Source organism: Malaclemys terrapin, chromosome 7 (genome assembly GCF_027887155.1).
Source record: "Malaclemys terrapin pileata isolate rMalTer1 chromosome 7, rMalTer1.hap1, whole genome shotgun sequence".
Classification (NCBI taxonomy): domain Eukaryota; kingdom Metazoa; phylum Chordata; order Testudines; family Emydidae; genus Malaclemys; species Malaclemys terrapin.
This window is the reverse complement of record NC_071511.1, coordinates 83,112,449-83,131,544: the sequence shown is the minus strand read 5'-3', so window position 1 is coordinate 83,131,544 and position 19,096 is coordinate 83,112,449. Positions and strand designations below refer to the sequence as shown.

General features: G+C 42.1%; 1 protein-coding gene across 8 annotated transcripts in view; it reads left to right on the top strand.

Annotated features, from left to right (window-relative positions):
* Window positions 1–19,096, top strand: part of CTNNA3 (catenin alpha 3) — a 954,554-nt gene that overhangs the window by 58,250 nt on the left and 877,208 nt on the right. For all 8 annotated transcript variants that reach the window (XM_054035487.1, XM_054035488.1, XM_054035489.1 and 5 more), the window contains one exon: window positions 17,210–17,329. In XM_054035487.1, the coding sequence (XP_053891462.1) occupies window positions 17,210–17,329 (120 nt within the window). The remainder of the gene's footprint in view (window positions 1–17,209; window positions 17,330–19,096) is intronic.

Here is a 19,096-nt window from a genome sequence, read left to right as displayed (position 1 = left end):
CAGCTGGCTGGATAAGCCACCTTTTCCCTTTCCTTTAACTGTTGGTACCAGGCCTTGCTCTCAGTTCTTGTGACTAGTCACGCATGTGATTTTGAAATTCCTTGATATTTGTGGCAGTAAAACTGAGCATCTTGTTTGCTGAGTTAGCATGTGCCACTCAAGTTCACTGGCAATCAATTAACTCGGGTTTTTAAAAAAACACTCCAATTTAGACCACCCTTCAAGGCTGAACAGTGGAAAAAGTGCTTAATAACTTTCCTTTTTAAACAAGTGAATAAGGTACTTCATTTATACTCATCATAGCATCAGATGATGAGTTTTGGAGGGGGGCCTCTTGTATCATCATTTTTTGCCCCCTCCATCAAGGACAGAGAGCCTTATTCTATTTTCTTACGTTTAACGTCTGCTTAAAGATGCTTAGTAATGTGCTATTATTGCCTCATTAGGCAAATTGTTCCACACTTTTGTTGATCTTAATGTCAAGATGCTGTGCTATTAGTTAAGCTAGATTCATTCTTTCAATTAATTCCATTACCACCTGTTTTAATACTGGTATCCTGTGTAAAGAGCTTTTCTCTCAGTTTTTGCTTTGTGACTTCCAATACTTAAACAGTTACCAGTATCAAGTTGCTTAAATATATTTTGTAGGCTAATTACATATAGTTCTTTCAGATTCTTTTCCTGGAGCTTCTTCCCCCTCTCCCGCCCCCGGCTCAGTGCGTGTTTTTGGTAGCTCATGTTTAGGGCTCTGTGTCTGTCACAGAGATTGCGGAAGTCATGGATTCAATGACTTTCCATGACCTCTGTGACTTCTGCAGTGGGGTGTGTGACTGACCTCCAGGCTGCCCATACAGCATCACACCTTACTCCACAGGTAGACCCATTGACTTCAGTGGGACTACTTGTGGAGTAAGGTACTACTCAGTGGGAGCAAGAGAATCAGAATCTGGCCTCAAATGAGACCAGGAAGGAATGTCTCCAGGGTATAGTATTTCACTGTGAAAGGCATCATGGAGATTTTAATGTTTCCTTTGAAGCATCCAGCATTGGCAGTTGTTGGAGATATGCTAGCTGGACCATTGGCTTGATCTGGTGTAGAAATGTCTATAGAATATCAGGGTTGGAAGGGAGGTCATCTAGTCCAACCCCCTGCTCAAAGCAGGAGCAATCCCTAGACAGATTTTTGCTCCAGATCCCTAAATGGCTCCCTCAAGGATTGAACTCACAACCCTGGGTTTAGCAAGCCAATGCTCAAACCATTGAGTTATCCCTCCTGCAAAAATTATACAACAAGGCACTGCTGGGAAATGAACTCAAGATCTCCTCAAAAAGAAGAACAGGAGTACTTGTGGCACCTTAGAGTGCATGCTCACACTTCTTATCAAACTGTCTGTACTGGACTATCTTGATTATCACTTCAAAAGTTTTTTTTCTCTTAATTAATTGGCCTCTCAGAGTTGGTAAGACAACTCCCACCTGTTTATGCTCTCTGTATGTGTGTATATATATCTCCTCAATATATGTTCCATTCTATATGCATCCGAAGAAGTGGGCTGTAGTCCACGAAAGCTTATGCTCTAATAAATTTGTTAGTCTCTAAGGTGCCACAAGTACTCCTGTTCTTCTTTTTGCGGATACGGACTAACACGGCTGCTACTCTGAAACCTGTCAAGATCTCCTGTTTACTAGACAGGTGCTTTAGCCAGCTAAGCCATGGTGCCTGCCATGAGCCTACAGCATATACTATATGTGTGTGAATTTTGCCAGTTTAGAGTGTTGAAAGTGGTCTTAATAATACTATTTATTAAATTTTTTCTTGTCTTGACACTTTTCATCAATAGTCTTTGTACCCAGGTGCCATCCCAGGTGCACCCTTGTAGCCTAAGGTGGCACTGTTTCAGTTTCCCTTTGAGGTTCCAAAAATAACTTATACACACCCATTTCCATTACTTGCACCTGAAGAAGTGAGGTTCTTACCCACGAAAGCTTATGCTCCCAATACTTCTGTTAGTCTTAAAGGTGTCACAGGACCCTCTGTTGCTTTATACACACCCTGAGTCTTTACTTGGGGTCTTATGTATTTAATACCATCTGGCTCCCCAAAGATCCCCTTTTGGCCTCCCCCCACAAATATTAGGGTTTCTCAGCACTTCTTCTAGGACCTGTGCTTCAAATCCTTGTCTCCTTGGCCTGTAAAGTCTCCTCTCAGGTTTAAGGGTTTCAAAGCCCTCTTGCTGATTTCTTCCTACTACACAGCTCCTCCTTGACTGGGCTTGGAGTCTCATTTTGAGTCACCTACCCAGTCCCTAATCAGTCTCTTGATCTTCCCCAGGTGGATCTAATAATCCCAAGCACCTGTCTGCACTATCTTGGGGAGAGGGGAGCCTTACCTCACCCACTCAGCAAAGCTCCTGGGGCCTTTAAAGAATTTAGTACGGGATGGCACTGTACATTCCCTCTCCCACACACCGATTGCTCCCCGGGACCATCTTCCTCTCTTCCAATTATTGCCTTTGTCTGCCTCCCTGGACATGTGGAATGGGATAAATGGCCTCTCTCATGAACCCTGAAGGTTTTAAAGGGACAGTACCCTGTTAGTCCCCTACACTTTTATATAAGCACCGTTCCTAAACATTTTTAGTGCTCTTAAGACAAGTAATAACTAAAATATGGTGGTACTCTTGGGTATAGATTTTTTTTAACAACTCTGAGTCACTATATAATTTTCACTGGGGAGAAAGAACTAGCAATTATGAAATTGACATAAAATGACAAAGAATTGTTTGGAAAAACTGAATCTGTACAAAAAAGTAAATTGTCTTCTTTCCCCCTTATTTAAATGTAGTTTTCATATAAGCTGCCAAATTGATAGAGGAATTCAGTTTTCAACATTATTAACACAGAGAACAAATTAAATTGCAGTACAAATTTCCCCACAGTGCCTAACTAATATTCCTTGGCTTTGTCCTGGAGGGAGATAGTATATTCTCTGGCTGCTGAGTCAGCCAACAAGGGTACCAGTTATAATGGCATCTTTTATGTTGACACTTATTCATTAGGAAATGGGCGGAGACTACCAAGTAGTTTTAACACATGCCACTGATTAGCCATCAAGTGACAACAGCTTTTGGTCATCACCAAGTATTTAATTATTATATGTTAGAAAATTCAAATTTTATTCAATGTGGACCTGGTCCGGCAAAACACATTTAGTTTCCACAAGGTTTCTGCAGCATGGAAAGCGAACTTTGTATCATCTTAAATATTCCAAGTGCATATCTCTTAGAAATACAATACTTTTTAAATGTGCCTTGAGAAGTATTTCTTTGAACCTGTTCTAAAACAGATAGCTCTAACACACTGTCCTATTTCTTCATGAGGATCTGAGCTGTATAACTGTCATTAATCATTTGAGAGGAGATGAAAAAGTTCTTTGCCTTTCATTTCCATGGATCTGAGCTTTTTAATTTTTGTAGAATAAAATCAAGGAGTTTGATCGTTGAACCAAAATTGATTTTAAAGGTTCTATCATTCAGTACAGAATGAACAAAATGAAAATGCTGACCAAGGAAAAGATTTGTTGTATGTATAAAAATGAAAGAAAATAGGCCAGCACCATGAAAGGATCAGTTCCCAGTTACATATTTATTGTATTGTCTGAATTATGTTGCATGGAATCCATATATTTTTATGGATTATTTATAAAATGCATACATTGAAGAAATGTTGAAAGTTAATTGTATTGCCTCAGTAGAACTTAGGTTTGTTACCGCACTGTTTGATGGAACATTTCAAAGCCAGTTTCTCTCTGGTAAAATGGGATGCTGCAAGCAGTGTTTCTCCACTCATCGTACTACAGAAAAGGAATATGGATTGTTAAACTTCAATTTTATTAGAAAATTATGGCACACAAAAGAGAAAAGAAACAATAGCAATATGATTAGTTGCCAGAGAAATCCTCTCAGAGTCTCACGTGTCATTCTGAGCTTATCTGGAATAAGCAATACATATGTATTGCATAACAAGTTATTGTGTTTTCAGTATAGTATTATGAGTAAATAGGTGACAGAAGAATAACCGATTTTAGTAAGATCAGCGTAATTGGTACTGCATATGTAACATGAAAAGGAAGAATTTCATTTCTTTTCTCTGGTTACATAGAAACTCCATCCAAGAAAGCTCTAAACACTACAACATCAGCACAAACTCTGTGACTGATTGTACTCTGATGGCATGATACTACTTTCAGCTGATTGTGGAGGCAGCAGCCTTATGACACCATGGAGCAATGTAAACAATATGGATACACATGCAAAAGAAATGGAGCATTCTCTAAGCTGGAGAGACTGTTTATATTAGTTTCACAGAAACTCCATCCATTAAAGTTACTCAGTATGATATTGAATGACTATAAAATTGGATATTGAAACAAAAGAAAGATTACCTCATTGGCTGATCAGTGATGAGGGCAGGACTGTATTATTTACTAACTTTGGAGAACCGCTTTTCTAAAGTAAACCTTTTATGGGTGTCTCACACAGAACAAATGAAGCATGAATAAGCTTTACCGGTGAAGCAATTGGTGATATTTTTTCACTTTGGTTTCTTCATTTATTTCATTGATCAACAATAGTAAGGGAATCCATGTTTACCAAAATGTCTCCTTTCTGACCTACCACCTAAACATTATTTCCCTTATTTCAGCATTCAAAGTCTCCTACCCTTCTATATAACTTCATCATTGTTGTGAATGATATGGTCAGACTAAAGTCTGTCCCATTCATCTAGTCCTTTGACTCAACAGTCCATTTTCAGCCTCATTCACTTTAGAAGTGATGCTCAATATTGTTTAATTAAGTGAATTAATAGACTGGTGGAATTACTTTGAATTTATTGATCAGAGGAGAAAAGCAAGAAGATAAGAAAATGTTTATTCAAAGAGCCCACCAGCATGTCTTTCCTCTAATATATTTCAGATCCTGCTGATCCAGCATACTTTCTTTCTTCTCCTTGTCCTGTTTGTTTGTAGATTTACTGTTTACATTTACATATTTTTCACACACTTCTCAGTAGACTCAGTAATATCTATAAAGCACTGACTTAGATTTATTTAAAACTATCCGGGAAAGAGGAAGAAAAGTGGTAGGAAATGAGAAGCTACATGTGAAGCCAGGCTTCTTTGGGAAGATCGTTATCTGCTCCTCTTCCTCCCTACCTCCTTAAGTGTTAAAAGTGTTCTGAGCAGTGTAAAAATGATTTGAGTAACCTCAGTTGACTTGTGCTTCATTCTTTTTGGTATTATTTTTTTTTATTTGTGCCACTGCTGGTCGGAGTAGAATGTGATAGTATGCTGCAATAGGCACCTCGTCATCCCATTCTATTCTGGTGTATTGGCCGAGTGATGTGTGCTTATAGTTTTGATGCCCTGATATGATGCAATGTAACATCAAAAATTAAATGTGAATGTAGGTAAGCATAATCTTGATCCAAATGACATCACATACTATTGTAGACTTTCCACTGAGTTCCACAAGTTTTGGGTCAAGCCCATAATGAGGGATGGTTCTCAAAAAATTGTGGGTCATTTTAGAGAGATGCACAGGAGTATCTGAGAGAGGCTTTAGTCCCTTGGTTGTCTTACTGTAGTTGATCTGGACTTACAGATCTTTATTTACAGATAAGGCAACAGAAGAAATTCTTCCTACTACTTCTGAAGCTTGTGCATGCCACAGAGGGGACAAATATGGGTTATTTGTATTTCTAGCATCAATATTTATAGGTCTATGTATTTTTCCACTCTACAATTTGTGGCAGAATTATTGCAACATAAATGACACAGGTAATGCACGTCCTAAACAACTACTTAGAAATAGGGCTTTGTGAAATGACCACCTTTTATTCCAGCAGAAGAATGGATACAGTACTACTCCTTCAGTGTCACCTAGAGACTATGAGAGATGCCCCAAGTCCCTAGCAAGGTAACTTTACAAACCATGGGGAGTCCCTAGGAAGTGTGAAATGATTTAATGATTATTTTATTCTAATAAACTGTTGCTAGGGAACAGGTTTCCCTTAGTACCACATTAGGGATTATGAAGTATCTCTGTCCCACCCCATAGGAGTCACTAAAGAAGGAGCATCTCACTACTTCTGTTATGGCACGGGGGTATATAACAATGTGATAGGTCCCTTTTAAGGACTAAGGGGCATGGAGCTAGACAACCCTGTTCAATTATCAGACCCAGCTGGGAAGGGCTCAGTTGGAGGGGGCTGGCCCTGAAGGAGAGAAAGGGCTGCAGAGTGAAAGACCTCTGGGCCCCTGTAGCCTGTGTTGTTCAGAGGAATAGCTTTCTTTTGAGTTACTTTGCTACTTTTCTTGTTTGACTTAATAAATGTGTCCTGAGGGAAGGGACTGAAAGAGACTTGGGTGTGGTGTTAGTCCTTTCTGAACTGCAAGAGATAGACTCATGACCCTGTACATGGTGAAGAATGTGGGTGTAGAACTGAGGGAAAAATGAGGCAGCAGAAGAGAAAACAGAGCTATTCCCCAACAAACATAGGTGCAGGGGTGCAGAGACCTCTCAGTGTGCACCAGCATGAGTCACATCAGCCAGCGTCTCCAACTGAGCTCTGTTGGGTCTTTATAGGGATTATTGACCCCCTTCTAGCTGTATGAGATAACAGAACAGAGCCAGTTGGCCCTATCCCTCTAGTCCTTAAAGGGGCAGTCCACTTTGTTATAGGGTGGACAGGAGAATGGTACCCATTTAGAAGACTGTTTGAGAGCTTTGCCTTCACCTTCTCCCCTGGTTCTTGTCATGCAGACAGAAAGCAGAAGACCAGAAGTCCGAAGTGCAGGCAATTCAATGTTTATTGGGGTTAGTTCCAAGCAAACTTATCCATAGCTCTACATGCTCACACAGTCTATTTCCCAGTGTTCCAGTCCCAGCTCTGACATACAGAGCCTTTACCCTGTGCCCCCTTCCCCATTCCCCCTCCTTAGCAGGCCCAAATATACCTTTAGTACACGCCCCTAGTTGCACTCCTTACAACTTATGGTCATGTTCTGTTTCGGGTCTTTGTCCCACCTTTTTTGTATCACATGGGAGAGGCAAGGAGTGAGGTTGTACTCCAGTCAGGGGCAGGCATTTCTCTGGTCTTTTAGTGTTTTACCTTCTCTCCCCGCCCCAATCCTCTCTTGCCACTCCCAACTGGTTGCTTGACCTTGCCTTGAGATAAGGAGTTGAGGCAGTCTTCAAATCTGTGCTTATATATTACATTCCCACCATGCCCAGTAACACTTTTGCTGTATCCCTTATTTTTTCCCATTGTACTAAAAGCCCCCTCTGGTTGTGGGAAATGCAACACACAGTCTCTTTGTTCATTGTTTTTTACATATATTAGTATAAGGTGTGAGTATTAAAACGTCAAATCCCAAATTCAATCTCAGGCTGGCAAACAAGCCTATATACTAACAAAGACCTTTATGAGAAGTGGAGGAGGCAGCATAATAGGCTGCACTCAAGAAGACCCTGCTCAGAGGGTGCACCCCATTCACTCCTTATGGGGAAGGAGAAGGGGAGGCCTGTGCCAAGGAGCCCAGTGGAAGGGAGGGCACCAGTTTCGTGAGTGTGTGTGTGTATGAGAGAGAGAGAAAATGAACCACATCCATCTCAGGTTCACAAGCATGTGTGAAGTTCTATGCAAGCTGTTTACACAGCCCAGATATGAAAAAGGGGGTGAAGGAACTGGTCTTATTCTAAATAGGAAAGAAGAGATTTTAGAAGTGAATTAACAGAACTTTAAATTAAAGATTTATAAAACTGATGGAAGTATATTTGTCATAATAGTAAAGGATTCAAAAATGAGAATTTCTGAACTAAAAAAGATAATGGGGAGCTTAGGCAGAACTATTTGATGCAAAGGGTAATAGGTATATGGAATAATATCTATTATAATAATTCTAATATATTAGAAGTGAAGAGTATAATTGAGTTGGAGAAACTAGTATTATTTCTAAAGATGGAGGGGATAGACAGGTACTTGAGAAACCTGAAGATGGGATTAAGGTAAATAAAAATGGGCAGGTATTTTCATCAAATTATTATTTATTTTTATTGTTGAAGTGCCTACCAGCCCCAGTCAGGTATTGGGACTCCATTGTGTCAGACTGCACGAACACATCACAAAATCTGTTCCTAAATGCCTTGTTGTGAAATGGTCATTACTGTGTTTCTACAACCTTTTAATTCACCACTACAGCAACACTCAAATTGAAGTAAATCTAAAGCATCATATTCAAGGGGTAAATGACAATAACGTGAAAGTCATTCTCTGTGGAATATCTTCTGAATTCTAATCTTAGGTGGCAAATTTTAGTTTGGTAAAATGGCCTTGGAAATTCATTTTGTTCTAGTAGATTATTAGTTGCTAGTATAACAATAAAGTCAGTATTATTTCATCTGCTCAACAGTTATTTGCAACTCAGGCATGCACAGATCATTCTGATCCAGACAAATTTCATTTAATAACTCACCTTTGCTTTGGGAAGCAGAAATGAATAAATGCTCGCAAAACATATTGCATACACTTTATCATAGAAATGCATGTCTTCAGTCCATTGAGAGCAAGATCATCTGATGTTTCCTGGATTGAGGGTACTGTGTGATCTATTCTCCATAAAATTCTATAGAGGCAGGCCCAAGCCCATTCCATTACAGCAAAATATCATGAGAGCAACAGTTTTTTCATAAGTGTGTATTCAGTAATTGGAATTTGAGAGTGCTTTTTAATGGTTCTCCCAAACCTGTCCCATAGTGATTTAAAATAGTACATTTAGTATAATTTAGTCTTTTAAAGCAGCAGTGCATATTAAAACATTAAGGCACTTTTTAATGAACTGCCTTCTTTTTTCGAAGTCGAGATTAAATTTGCTTCTCATCCTCAATTCAACTCATATTCAGCCATATATTTTAAAAAAGTATTTAACAAGCACATAAAATAGATCAGTGCTGAATTTTCTGCCTTGCACAATGAAGGGTGATAATATTGATATTCGGAACAGCAAAGGCTCTCAGACTTTTTCCTTCCTTAGACAAACTGGGAAAGAACCATTATTCCATATTCTGCAGTGGCAGACTCTTTGTTCTACTTCTGTTGTAGAGTTGGCCCTGAAGCTGAATGAGGAATGTAAAATTACAACAGATTAAGGGCCTCTTATAGCCCAATTGAACGTGTCACTGTTATGACTCAGCTTGATTTTCAGACATATGCCAGAAAAACTCTGTGACTAGTCAAATATCATTCACAAATTGAAATAGAAATGCTTGCTGTCATCTGGGGAAGTCTGCACTTCCACTTCTGCCTGTATGGACATCAGCATACTGTTACCAATTATAAGACATTGCAATACATGTTTAATGATGCCTTCTTCTATCTACGCAGTCCAATTTGTGTTGAAGATGTTGAAACTATGAATTTGACACTGCATTGATATATAGTCCTGGCAAACTTAATGCTGCAGATTACTTTTCCAGGCATCTTCCTTTTAATAGGCAGCAGGTTTAAAACAAACAAAAGGAAGTATTTCTTCACACAACGCACAGTCAGCCTGTGGAACTCTTTGCCAGAGGATGTTGTGAAGACCAAGACTATAACAAGGTTCAAAAAAGAGCTAGATAAATTCATGGATGATAGGTCCATCAATGACTGTTAGTCAGGATGGGCAGGGATGGTGTCCCTAGCCAGGGGTGGCAGATTTGTAGAAATTTTGGTGGTGCCCAGAACTCGCCCCCCCCCAACTCCGGTCCCCACCTGCCTAAGGCTCTGGGAGGGAGTTTGGGTGGGGGGAGGAAGTCTGGGGTGCAGGTATTGGGCTGGGGCAGAGGATTGAGGTGCAAGAGGGGTGCAGGCGCTGGGAAGGGAGTTTGGGTGCAGAAGGGGTGAGAGGTTGGGCTCTGGGAGGGAGTTTGGATGGGGGAGGGGGTCTGGGGTGCAGGCTCTGGGATAGAGTTTGGGTGCTGGGTGCAGGTTCTGGGCTGGGGCAGGGGGTGGGAGTGCAGGAGGGGGTGAGGGGTGCAGGCTCCGGGAGGGAGTTTGGATGCAGGCTCTGGGAGGGAGTGCAGAGGGCTGGGATGCAGGCTCTGGGAGGGAGTTTGTGGGCAGGAGAGGATGTGTGGGAAGGGAGTGGGGGTGCAGGCTCTGGGATGGAGTTTGGGTGCAGGCTCTGGGAGGGAGTTTGGGGGTGACAGGGGTGTGGAGGGAGGGGGTGCAGGGGTGAGGGCTGTGGGGTGGGGCTGGGGATGGGTTTGGGGTGTGGCTGGGGATGAGAGGTTGGGGTGTGTGAGGGGGCTCAGGGCTAGGGCAGAGGGTTGGGCTGTGGGGTGAGGGCTGTGTGGTGGGGCTGGGGATGAGGGGTTCATGATGCAGGAGGGGGCTCAGGGCTAGGACAGAGGGTTAGGGTGTGGGGGGGATGAGGGCTGGGCTGGGGGTGAGGGGTTTGAGGTGTGGGAGAGGCTCAGGGCTAGGGCAGAGGGTTGGGGTGCAGGGGGGTGAGTGATCTGGCTGGGGGTGCGGGCTCTGGGGTGGGGCAGGGCTGGGGATGAGTTTGTGGTGCAGGCAGGCTGCCCCAGGGCTGGGGCCAGAGAGGAGGACTCCCCCCAGCCCTCTCCCCGCTGGTAGCAGTGAGCTCTGGGGGAGGGGTCCCCTTCTCCCTCCCAGCCGTACACTCACCCCGCACCACTGTCACTGCAAGTGCTCCGAGGGCTCCTCTCAGGTCCAGGAAGCCCCCTCGCCTCCCCTGTGGTGGGTGCCAGGGGAGGGAGTTGCCATCAAATGTGCGCCTCCTCCCCTGCTGCTGCCCCTCACTGTAGCCGTACTGGGGGTGAGGGATGGGGCAGGAGCGGTGACTGCAGGCAGCGGAGGCCCCTGTGCTGGTGGAGGGTCCCGCTAGAAAAGGGAAGGGTCCGAGGCGGAAGGGCAGAGTAAGGGCAGCCTGCCCTGCCACTAGTAGTTGGGGGGCACTAGGACCCTGTGGCAACAGTTGATGACCGGAGCCAGCAGAGTGGAGTCAGCATAGAGCTGCAGGGGAGAGGCAGAGACGGTCCGGTGAGGTGCGCGGGAGCAGCAAATGGGGACCGGGGGACTCTTGGGGGAGGTGTGTGGGGGTGGCAGGCAGAGGCGGGGGAGAGACCCAGCCCCAAATATTGGTGGAGCTGGGCCCCCGGGCCCTGAATATTGCTGGAGCCCAGGCACCATGGGCCCATACAACTCACCGCCTCTGTCCCTAGCCTCTGTTTGCCAGAAGCTGGGAATGGGCAACAGGGGAGGGATCACTTGATGATTACCTCTTCTGTTCATTCCCTCTGGAGCCCCTGGCATAAGCCACTGTCGGAAGACATGACACTGGGCTAGATGAACCTTTGGTCTGACCCAATATGGCCGTTCTAATGTTCATACAGTCTGCATGTGCTACCTGTACAACAACTGAAGGTGCTGAAGCAAATGTGCATTTCATTCTCTCCTGGGACACTAGGATTTGTAAAGACAAATCAGCTGCTTCAGTAAAAATTGTGATTCCCAGCCAAAGCTATCATAATAGTCTGGAATACTGCATCAAATCATGTCTGTTCTAGCTGCAGCATTGGAAAACACTGTGCCCCCTTTGTTTAAACTATCTGATCTATCTTTGTTAGCAGTTGTCTTGGATTTTGGTGACTTCCTCTGTGGTTGTCAGCTGGTGATTTGCTGCTGATTATTCTGATTTATCATACTGTGATTGCCATCTTTGCCAAAGGAGTCCTGCTAAATCTGGACAAAGAATTGTGTATGATATTCCTAAAACTCCATTCTTCAAAAATATGGACTGAACCAGAATACCTCAAGTTCACATTAGAGATGGGCATTAACCAAAACCTGAGATTTGAACAACCTTGAACTTCACCAGACTGTTTTATGAGGATTCTGGAAAAGTTGCTATTGATGGTAGCTGGAACACAGCATTACATAAAAGAATTAAACTGTTTCTTAAGAAACTACAGGGAAACTCCCCATTGTATGACTGATATTCTGCTAATGCCAGTATTATGAATTAATTTTCTTGCAACAGCCAAACCAAGCTCCCATGACAATCAACGAAACAAAGACTTTAACAGAAAATGCAGAGGCAAGCTGAAATGTATAGAGACTTTTGACCATCATTATTAAAGGCTGGGGGTAAAGAATTTGAACACAGAATAAACTCTCCATGCCCTAACTTGAAGTCAAGTTTTCAGATAAATGGAACCATAATCACAGTCCAAGGGGTGACCATAAGATCACTGAGAATATCTTCCATTTTCAGTTAATCTCCACACTATGCTAGATCTCCAACATCCTGCATATGAAGAGACAATATGGACAACACTGTCCTAATTAGCTTACCACCTAGACCATCATCTGTTCCAGAATCACATTTGATGTTCCAAGTGCTTAATGTTACCCAAAATGGGATTGTGAAAATTGTTCCATTTATTTTAAGGCCCTTGTTACAAGTTCATCTTGTTTCCTACTTGGGAGATATTCAGTGATCATTTGTCATTATCTTGACAATGGGTGCTTGGTTCCTAGACGATGTGATATCCACTTTTTGTGTGTTATTACCAAAACAGCTGTTTCCTCTTACTCTGGCTCAAGTTTTATGATTGTGGATTTTGTTTTTTATTACCCCAGGAGTGTAGTACTGTTCATGGACCCAATCAAAAGGGAAGCCTGTGTATTTTGAAAAGTGCTATAAAGTTATTTATGGTAACCTGATAGGCAGTAAAACCTGATAGGCAGTAAGGCCCTCATTGTCACGATACCCTCCCAATCCAGCTTGCTTCATAAGAAGTGTCATCAAAACAGACAATGGTTCAGGAGTGTTACAGGTGCCACATGAACCCAGGGAAGTTTCTTCGTCTGCTCAGGGAAAAATAGAGAATGCTCAGCTGGATCCTATCAAACCTAACTCCTTTAAGACAGCTGCACCTTGTATGTAATCAAGAGGCTTAAAAAGAAATAGCAAGTTTCCTTTCAAAGAAAAAAGAGACAGGGAAGTCGTTAGGTAAAGGAAACTATGAAGGTACTTCTCCTGGACTTCTAGGGACTGGGTTGTGTCTATCTTGGTGAAGTAATGAGGAAAATCTAAAAACTGTTTTATTTCTGTTTACCGCTGATGATTTCAATAATTAACAGAAAGTTGGGAGAGAGGGGGCTAAACTCTTCTTCCCCTCCCCCATCTCAGAACAATACATGTGAAAGTTTCTTGGAGGAAGAAAGACTTGAACCGGACTATGATAGCTTGAGAGATGTAGGTAGATTGTATGTGCCGTGTAGATTTAAAAATGGTTATAACCTTTGTCACAGTCACATCACTGAATCCTTCTGAGAACAGGACAAACTTGTATTCATTTGCTTATAGTTTGCTTATTTGTATATTTTTATTTTAAGGGAAAACACTGTTTTTTCTTCCACTCTCTTCTTGAGAAAGATGTCTCTTCCACTTTCGTGGAATATCGCTGCCAACGTTATAGCCTCTTGGGGCTATTTCTTGGATATTTAGCCTCCTGAGGAGAGCTAGCCTTACAGTTTTATACGCATGTTTTTTCCCACTAGAAGTGAGTCACTGATCCCTGCAGTCTCATTACCAGACGCAGGAGGCTCCTAATATTATGATCTGGAGTGAGAGGTTTTTGGCTTGATGCATTATTAATCTGTGGGGCCCCTGCAGGGTGTAAGATATAGTGCATGGGCTTGCAGAGATATTGATATGATAGGAGACCTCCTCAGTTAGGGTGGCTAGATGTCCTGGTTTTATAGGGACAGTCCCAATATTCAGGGCTTTGTATTATATAGGCACCTATTGTCCCACCTTCCCTGTGCAAGAAACAGTTGTTGCATGAAATGATCTGTTGCTTTGCTTGTATTTTTGTGGTCTAGTGCCTTGACACCATTTTAGATAACTGTTTCTTTGCTCCATGCAAAGACTACACTTTATGATCATTTCATTAGTGTATTCTAGACTCTTGAAAGACCCCTTCCCATACTATTCAGCTTTGCGACTGTCAATGGAAGCTTTCAGGTAACATCCACATGTGGACCACTATGTTGTGGTTTGGTGTTCAGGTACCTGTTGAACTGGTGCAGCTGCAATACTCATGGCTTCTTACCTGCACATAGGAAAAGTCATTGTAGATCAGTGATGGGCAAACTATGGCCCGTGGGCCAGATCTGGCCCATCAGGGCTTTGGATCTGGCCCGCGGGATTGCCCCCTGTGGCGCTGCGGGCCCCGCACCGCTCTCAGCAGCGGCCGGCCCAACGTCCCTGTGGCTCCCAGGCCCTTGCCTCCAGGCACCGCACCCCGCAGCTCCCAGTGGCCGGGAACGGGGAACCACGGCCAATGGGAAGTACCTGGAGGCGCAGCAAGGGCAGTGCACGCGGAGCCCTCTGCCCCCCCCACCTCAGCGCTTCCTGGAGCGGTGCGGGGCCGGGGATAGGGCAGGCATGCAAGGAGCCTGCCCTGGCCCCAGTGCGTGCAGCTGCCACCGCGGAGCCCGAACCCCTCCTGCCCCCTGCCCCCCAATTCCCTGCCCTAAGCCCCCTGCCTGCACTACGCACCCCTCCTGCACCCCAACTCCCTGCCCTGAGCCCCCTGCTGCACCCTGCAACCCTGTGCACCCCAACCCCCTGAGCCCCCTCCCGCAGTCTGCACTCCTCCTGCACCCCTGCCCTGATCCCCCTCCTGCACTCCGCACCCCTTCTGCACCTCAGCCCCCTGCCCTCAGCCCCCTCGTACACTCCACACCCTAATCCCTTGCCCTAAGCCCTTTCCTTCACACCACACCCCCTCCCACATCCCACACTCCCTCCTGCACCCCAACCCCCTGCCCCGGCCCTGCATACAATTTCCCCACCCAGATGTGGCCCTCGGCCCAAAAAGTTTACCCACCCTGTTGTAGATGGTCTCGTTTGGTCTGACCTGAACTAAAGTTCTGCTCTAATGCTTATAGTGTAAATTAATGAATGCAAAGTGTTGCAAGTTCGAGGAATTCTAGGCCAGAGGTGAGGCACCAAATTGCAGTTTTTACAATGGATGTGAGATAGAAAAATGTCAAGGGAACAGGGTATGTCTCACTCCCTGTCTTCTCTCAATCATATACAGATACCCTGAGGTACCTGTCATGAGTGTTGCCACAGGGATCATCCAGTAGAGGGAACTTCTTCTTAAACACTATTTAACAAAACAAAACAAAAACAAAAAACAACAACCTGCAGGTGGCAGTTTCTTACTTTGAGCTATTTAAATGCAGTGCTTCATTCTCCAGTGCTGCAGATTGTGTAGATGTTACAAGCACTGTATTCACTTACATACAAGAAATGGAAAAAATAAAACTTGTAGCATGCAATGAATCTGTAAGGCTGGTTGTTGCAGAATACTGAGCCACTTTGGGTTTATTAAAGGGGTGTACATTTGATCACGATACTGCTACTCCTTTGATGCAAACTAGTAACTATTTTAGGCTCTCCTATCGTGTTCATCACCATAATAACAGAATGTTTCAGTATATTTACAGATGGTGAACTGCAGAAGAAAGAGGTGAAGTGACTTGCAGAAGATTACAAGAAGGTTGTGGCAGAGCCAGGAATCTAACACGCATCTTGTGGTCTATAGTCCACTGCCTTAATGGCAAGACTGCCTCAAATCTTGTGTAATCCTAGAGCATATCTCAGCTCCAGGATTGTGAGGGGAATATTTTCCCCTATGTACAACATTAAACAACTGGTGCAGTGGGCTATGAAAGGTTTTCACTTTCCTCTGAGGTATCAGCCATTGTTGGGACAGGATATGGGTCTTGATAGGCCACTTATCTACAATGTATGATCCTAGATGGACCAATGAGCTTCCCTGATCTTGTAGGCTATGTAATCATTTGCTTCTCAGAACCCACTCCTACTGTGATACAAAACATCTAAATACTTCCTGTGTAGGCTTGGTCAAGTCATTTCACCTCTCTGTCCCTCAGTTCTCCCACCTGAAGAAATGGGAATGACACTTTGTGCTTAGCATTTTTCATTTATTGATTTATTTGTGTAATTTCAGAATTTTAAATAATGAATAAAAGAAAATATATACTAGAATGTGTCCCCTCCCTCTTCTACACCCTTAGCCTAATGTTTGTCTAAAACTGTAAGCTGTTCATACACAGACCATGTCTTCCTTTGTTTGTACAGCGGCTAGCACACAGGGTTCTGCTCCTAATTAGGGTCTGTGGCTGCTGCTTTACTATACATATTAATAAATTGTACAGTAAAATTATTTTAAAGTTGGAAGTAATATAGTGTACACCAAATTGAGCAAGGAGACTCATTGTTTGTGTAAAGTCCTATCTCCCCTCCCCCCCATGTTCTTTTCTTAGTCATGCCAGATATGTCTCGCTAGTATTTTGTAAGCTCTGGAGTCACAGTCTGTGTCTTTAGTCTCTATGTGACATGTCATACATGTCTACTGTGATATACAACTGTTAATCATCTGCATAGGAAAGAAGTGGTTAATATACTTACACAGTAAATCAATAACTATGTTCAATCCCGAGCTCCTACAGTTTTCCTATAGTATGACACCCTATGCAAGTTGTTTAGACTTCAGTCCTGCAAACTGCTCCATGTGAGTGGACTCAATCAGCACCATCTTACAAGATAATAAGAGGTGTTTTTTCATCCTTATCACACCGCTACATGTTAGAGATGAGTATTCTCCAAGAGTCTTCTGGGAGAGTGTTGAGGAAGAAACTGCTTATATTTGGTAGGTTGGGGGAATTCATGATCTATGAGGAAACATATATGTGCTCTTTTTATTTAAAAAGGAGAAAAAAATTACAACCCTGGATCTGAACAACATCCAGATTTTGGGGTAGTTTAGGTGAGGATCAGGACTTCAGGGCTAGTGACAATCTCTAATTGTGTCTTCAGAAATTCCAAACTATAAACTTAAAATCCAGGACTCTACATATTTCCCTATATCCAAGTACTCAAATCATAGACTTTTCAAGAGTTGTGGCAATGTATTCTTGCATATCTGAGAATATAACAGAGCCTGTAATGTTAGTATGTTTTTTAAACAAAACACTAACTAATGGAGCTATATAGACAATATTTATGTGAATGATGACATTGTTTCTTGTACCATCACAGTTTCAAAGAACATATGAGTCTCTACGAAACGTGTCTAGTAAATCTGAACTACAGAAAACCTACCAGAAGCTTGGGAAAGATCTGGAAAATCTAGATTATTTGGCCTACAGACGTCAACAGGTAAGAATATGGAAACTTAGTGGTAGGGCACAGAATCTCTGGGTAGAGAAAGATGCTTTTATCTATGGGTAACAGATCATGTGTGCCATCATTCAGGGAGACAAATTGATATGTTCTCTGTTTTATATTAAATATGAGTAACCTTGTATTAGGTGGCTTTGGGTTTCAGCATAAGTCTGTTCCACTTCCAGAATTGACACAGAGAAGGGGGTAGGATTTAGCAGGGACATCAAGCATCCAAAGGGTGTAAGGTGCAACTATAACACAATAAGTAGTGCATATAGATTAATGGGTCATAAGGGTAGTTTGGCAAAGTCACTGTGACTACTCATGAAAATAAGGTTCTGACAGGGAAGCTACAGAAAACTCCAGGCTTCCATGGAACACCTCAGAGCCTTCTGCAGTTATTACAGCACAAAATCTTCTTATATACCACCTGACATGAAAAAGAAACAAACTAGTTTGCTAAGACAGAACAGTAATTTGGTGGAAAACATGAGTGCTGTATACTGGATAATAAAGTTTATGTTTGATAATAAAGTGATTTAAGTTCTGACCTGCACCCCTATAAGTTAATGGTATCAAATCTTCATGTACATGACTGCTCCACATAAACAGTTAATGTATTTTAAATTCAAAATCTCAAATTAATTAAAAAAAATAATTTTCAAGATTAGATCCCATATGACTTAAATTGGACTACTCACATGCTTTATATCAATCATGTGCAAGTGATTGCAGGATCAAGGTCAAAGACAATTGTTAAACTGTATATAGAGCTATTTTCTATAACCTTTCCATGACTGATTTAGAAACTTTAGTTTTCATAATAGCTTCTGTAGTTTTGTTCATATTTTTGCAACCTTTTAAAATCTTTCTGAGCTTTTTATATTTGGTAATATATTGAAGGAGTGGGATAATGGTTTTATTTTAGTTCTGATCTTTTAATGTTACCACTAGGTGTCAGCGTTGTCAAATTTACTTCCTGACTTGTTTCAGGGAAAATCAGTTACAGTATGCGTTTAAATAAGAAAATTGATTAGATTGTTTAAAATTTAGGAAAAGGTTCAGAGGCTGATTGTATCTGAAAACATGAATAACTTGTTCTTGTGTTGGGCAAGGCAAGGAGCAAGTTGCCTGGGTGTGTTTCACTATGATGATAGATGGTGTTTCCTGGTTTGACAAAACAGAAATGTTCACAAAATTGTATTGATTTTGACAATTTTCCATGAAAGAAATTTCAAAACAAACTGTGTGTGTTGGGAAAAATTTGACTTTGGAATTTTGAAATTTTGTTTCAAATTTAAGTTTTTTTCATGTTTATATTTTTGACATTTTATGACATGGTAGTAGTAATACTGTCAAACTGTTCCATTTCAAAACAAACAGAACACACTTGATCTAGAAAAGATGTTCATTCAGTACCTGCCGCCTTTAATGACTTTAAAAATAAAAATAAATAGAAATATTTCAACTACTACTGACATGTCATAATGACATAAAATAGTAGTAGTGCATAAAATGCACAACTGACATGTCATGAAATAATGTAAAAATATAAAAACTGAGAACACACAATCCACAACACATTTTTTCCAAAACAAAATTTTGATATTTTTTCTAATTGAGAATGAAAAACTTTAAAATGTCAGAATCTCACATGAGATGGAAATCCTGAGTTTTGACCAGCTGTAGTGAGATGGTATACAGATTTTGTGCCCTTTTGATATAAGGCCACTCAATAGCTAGAAGGTGCGGTTTTTAGTA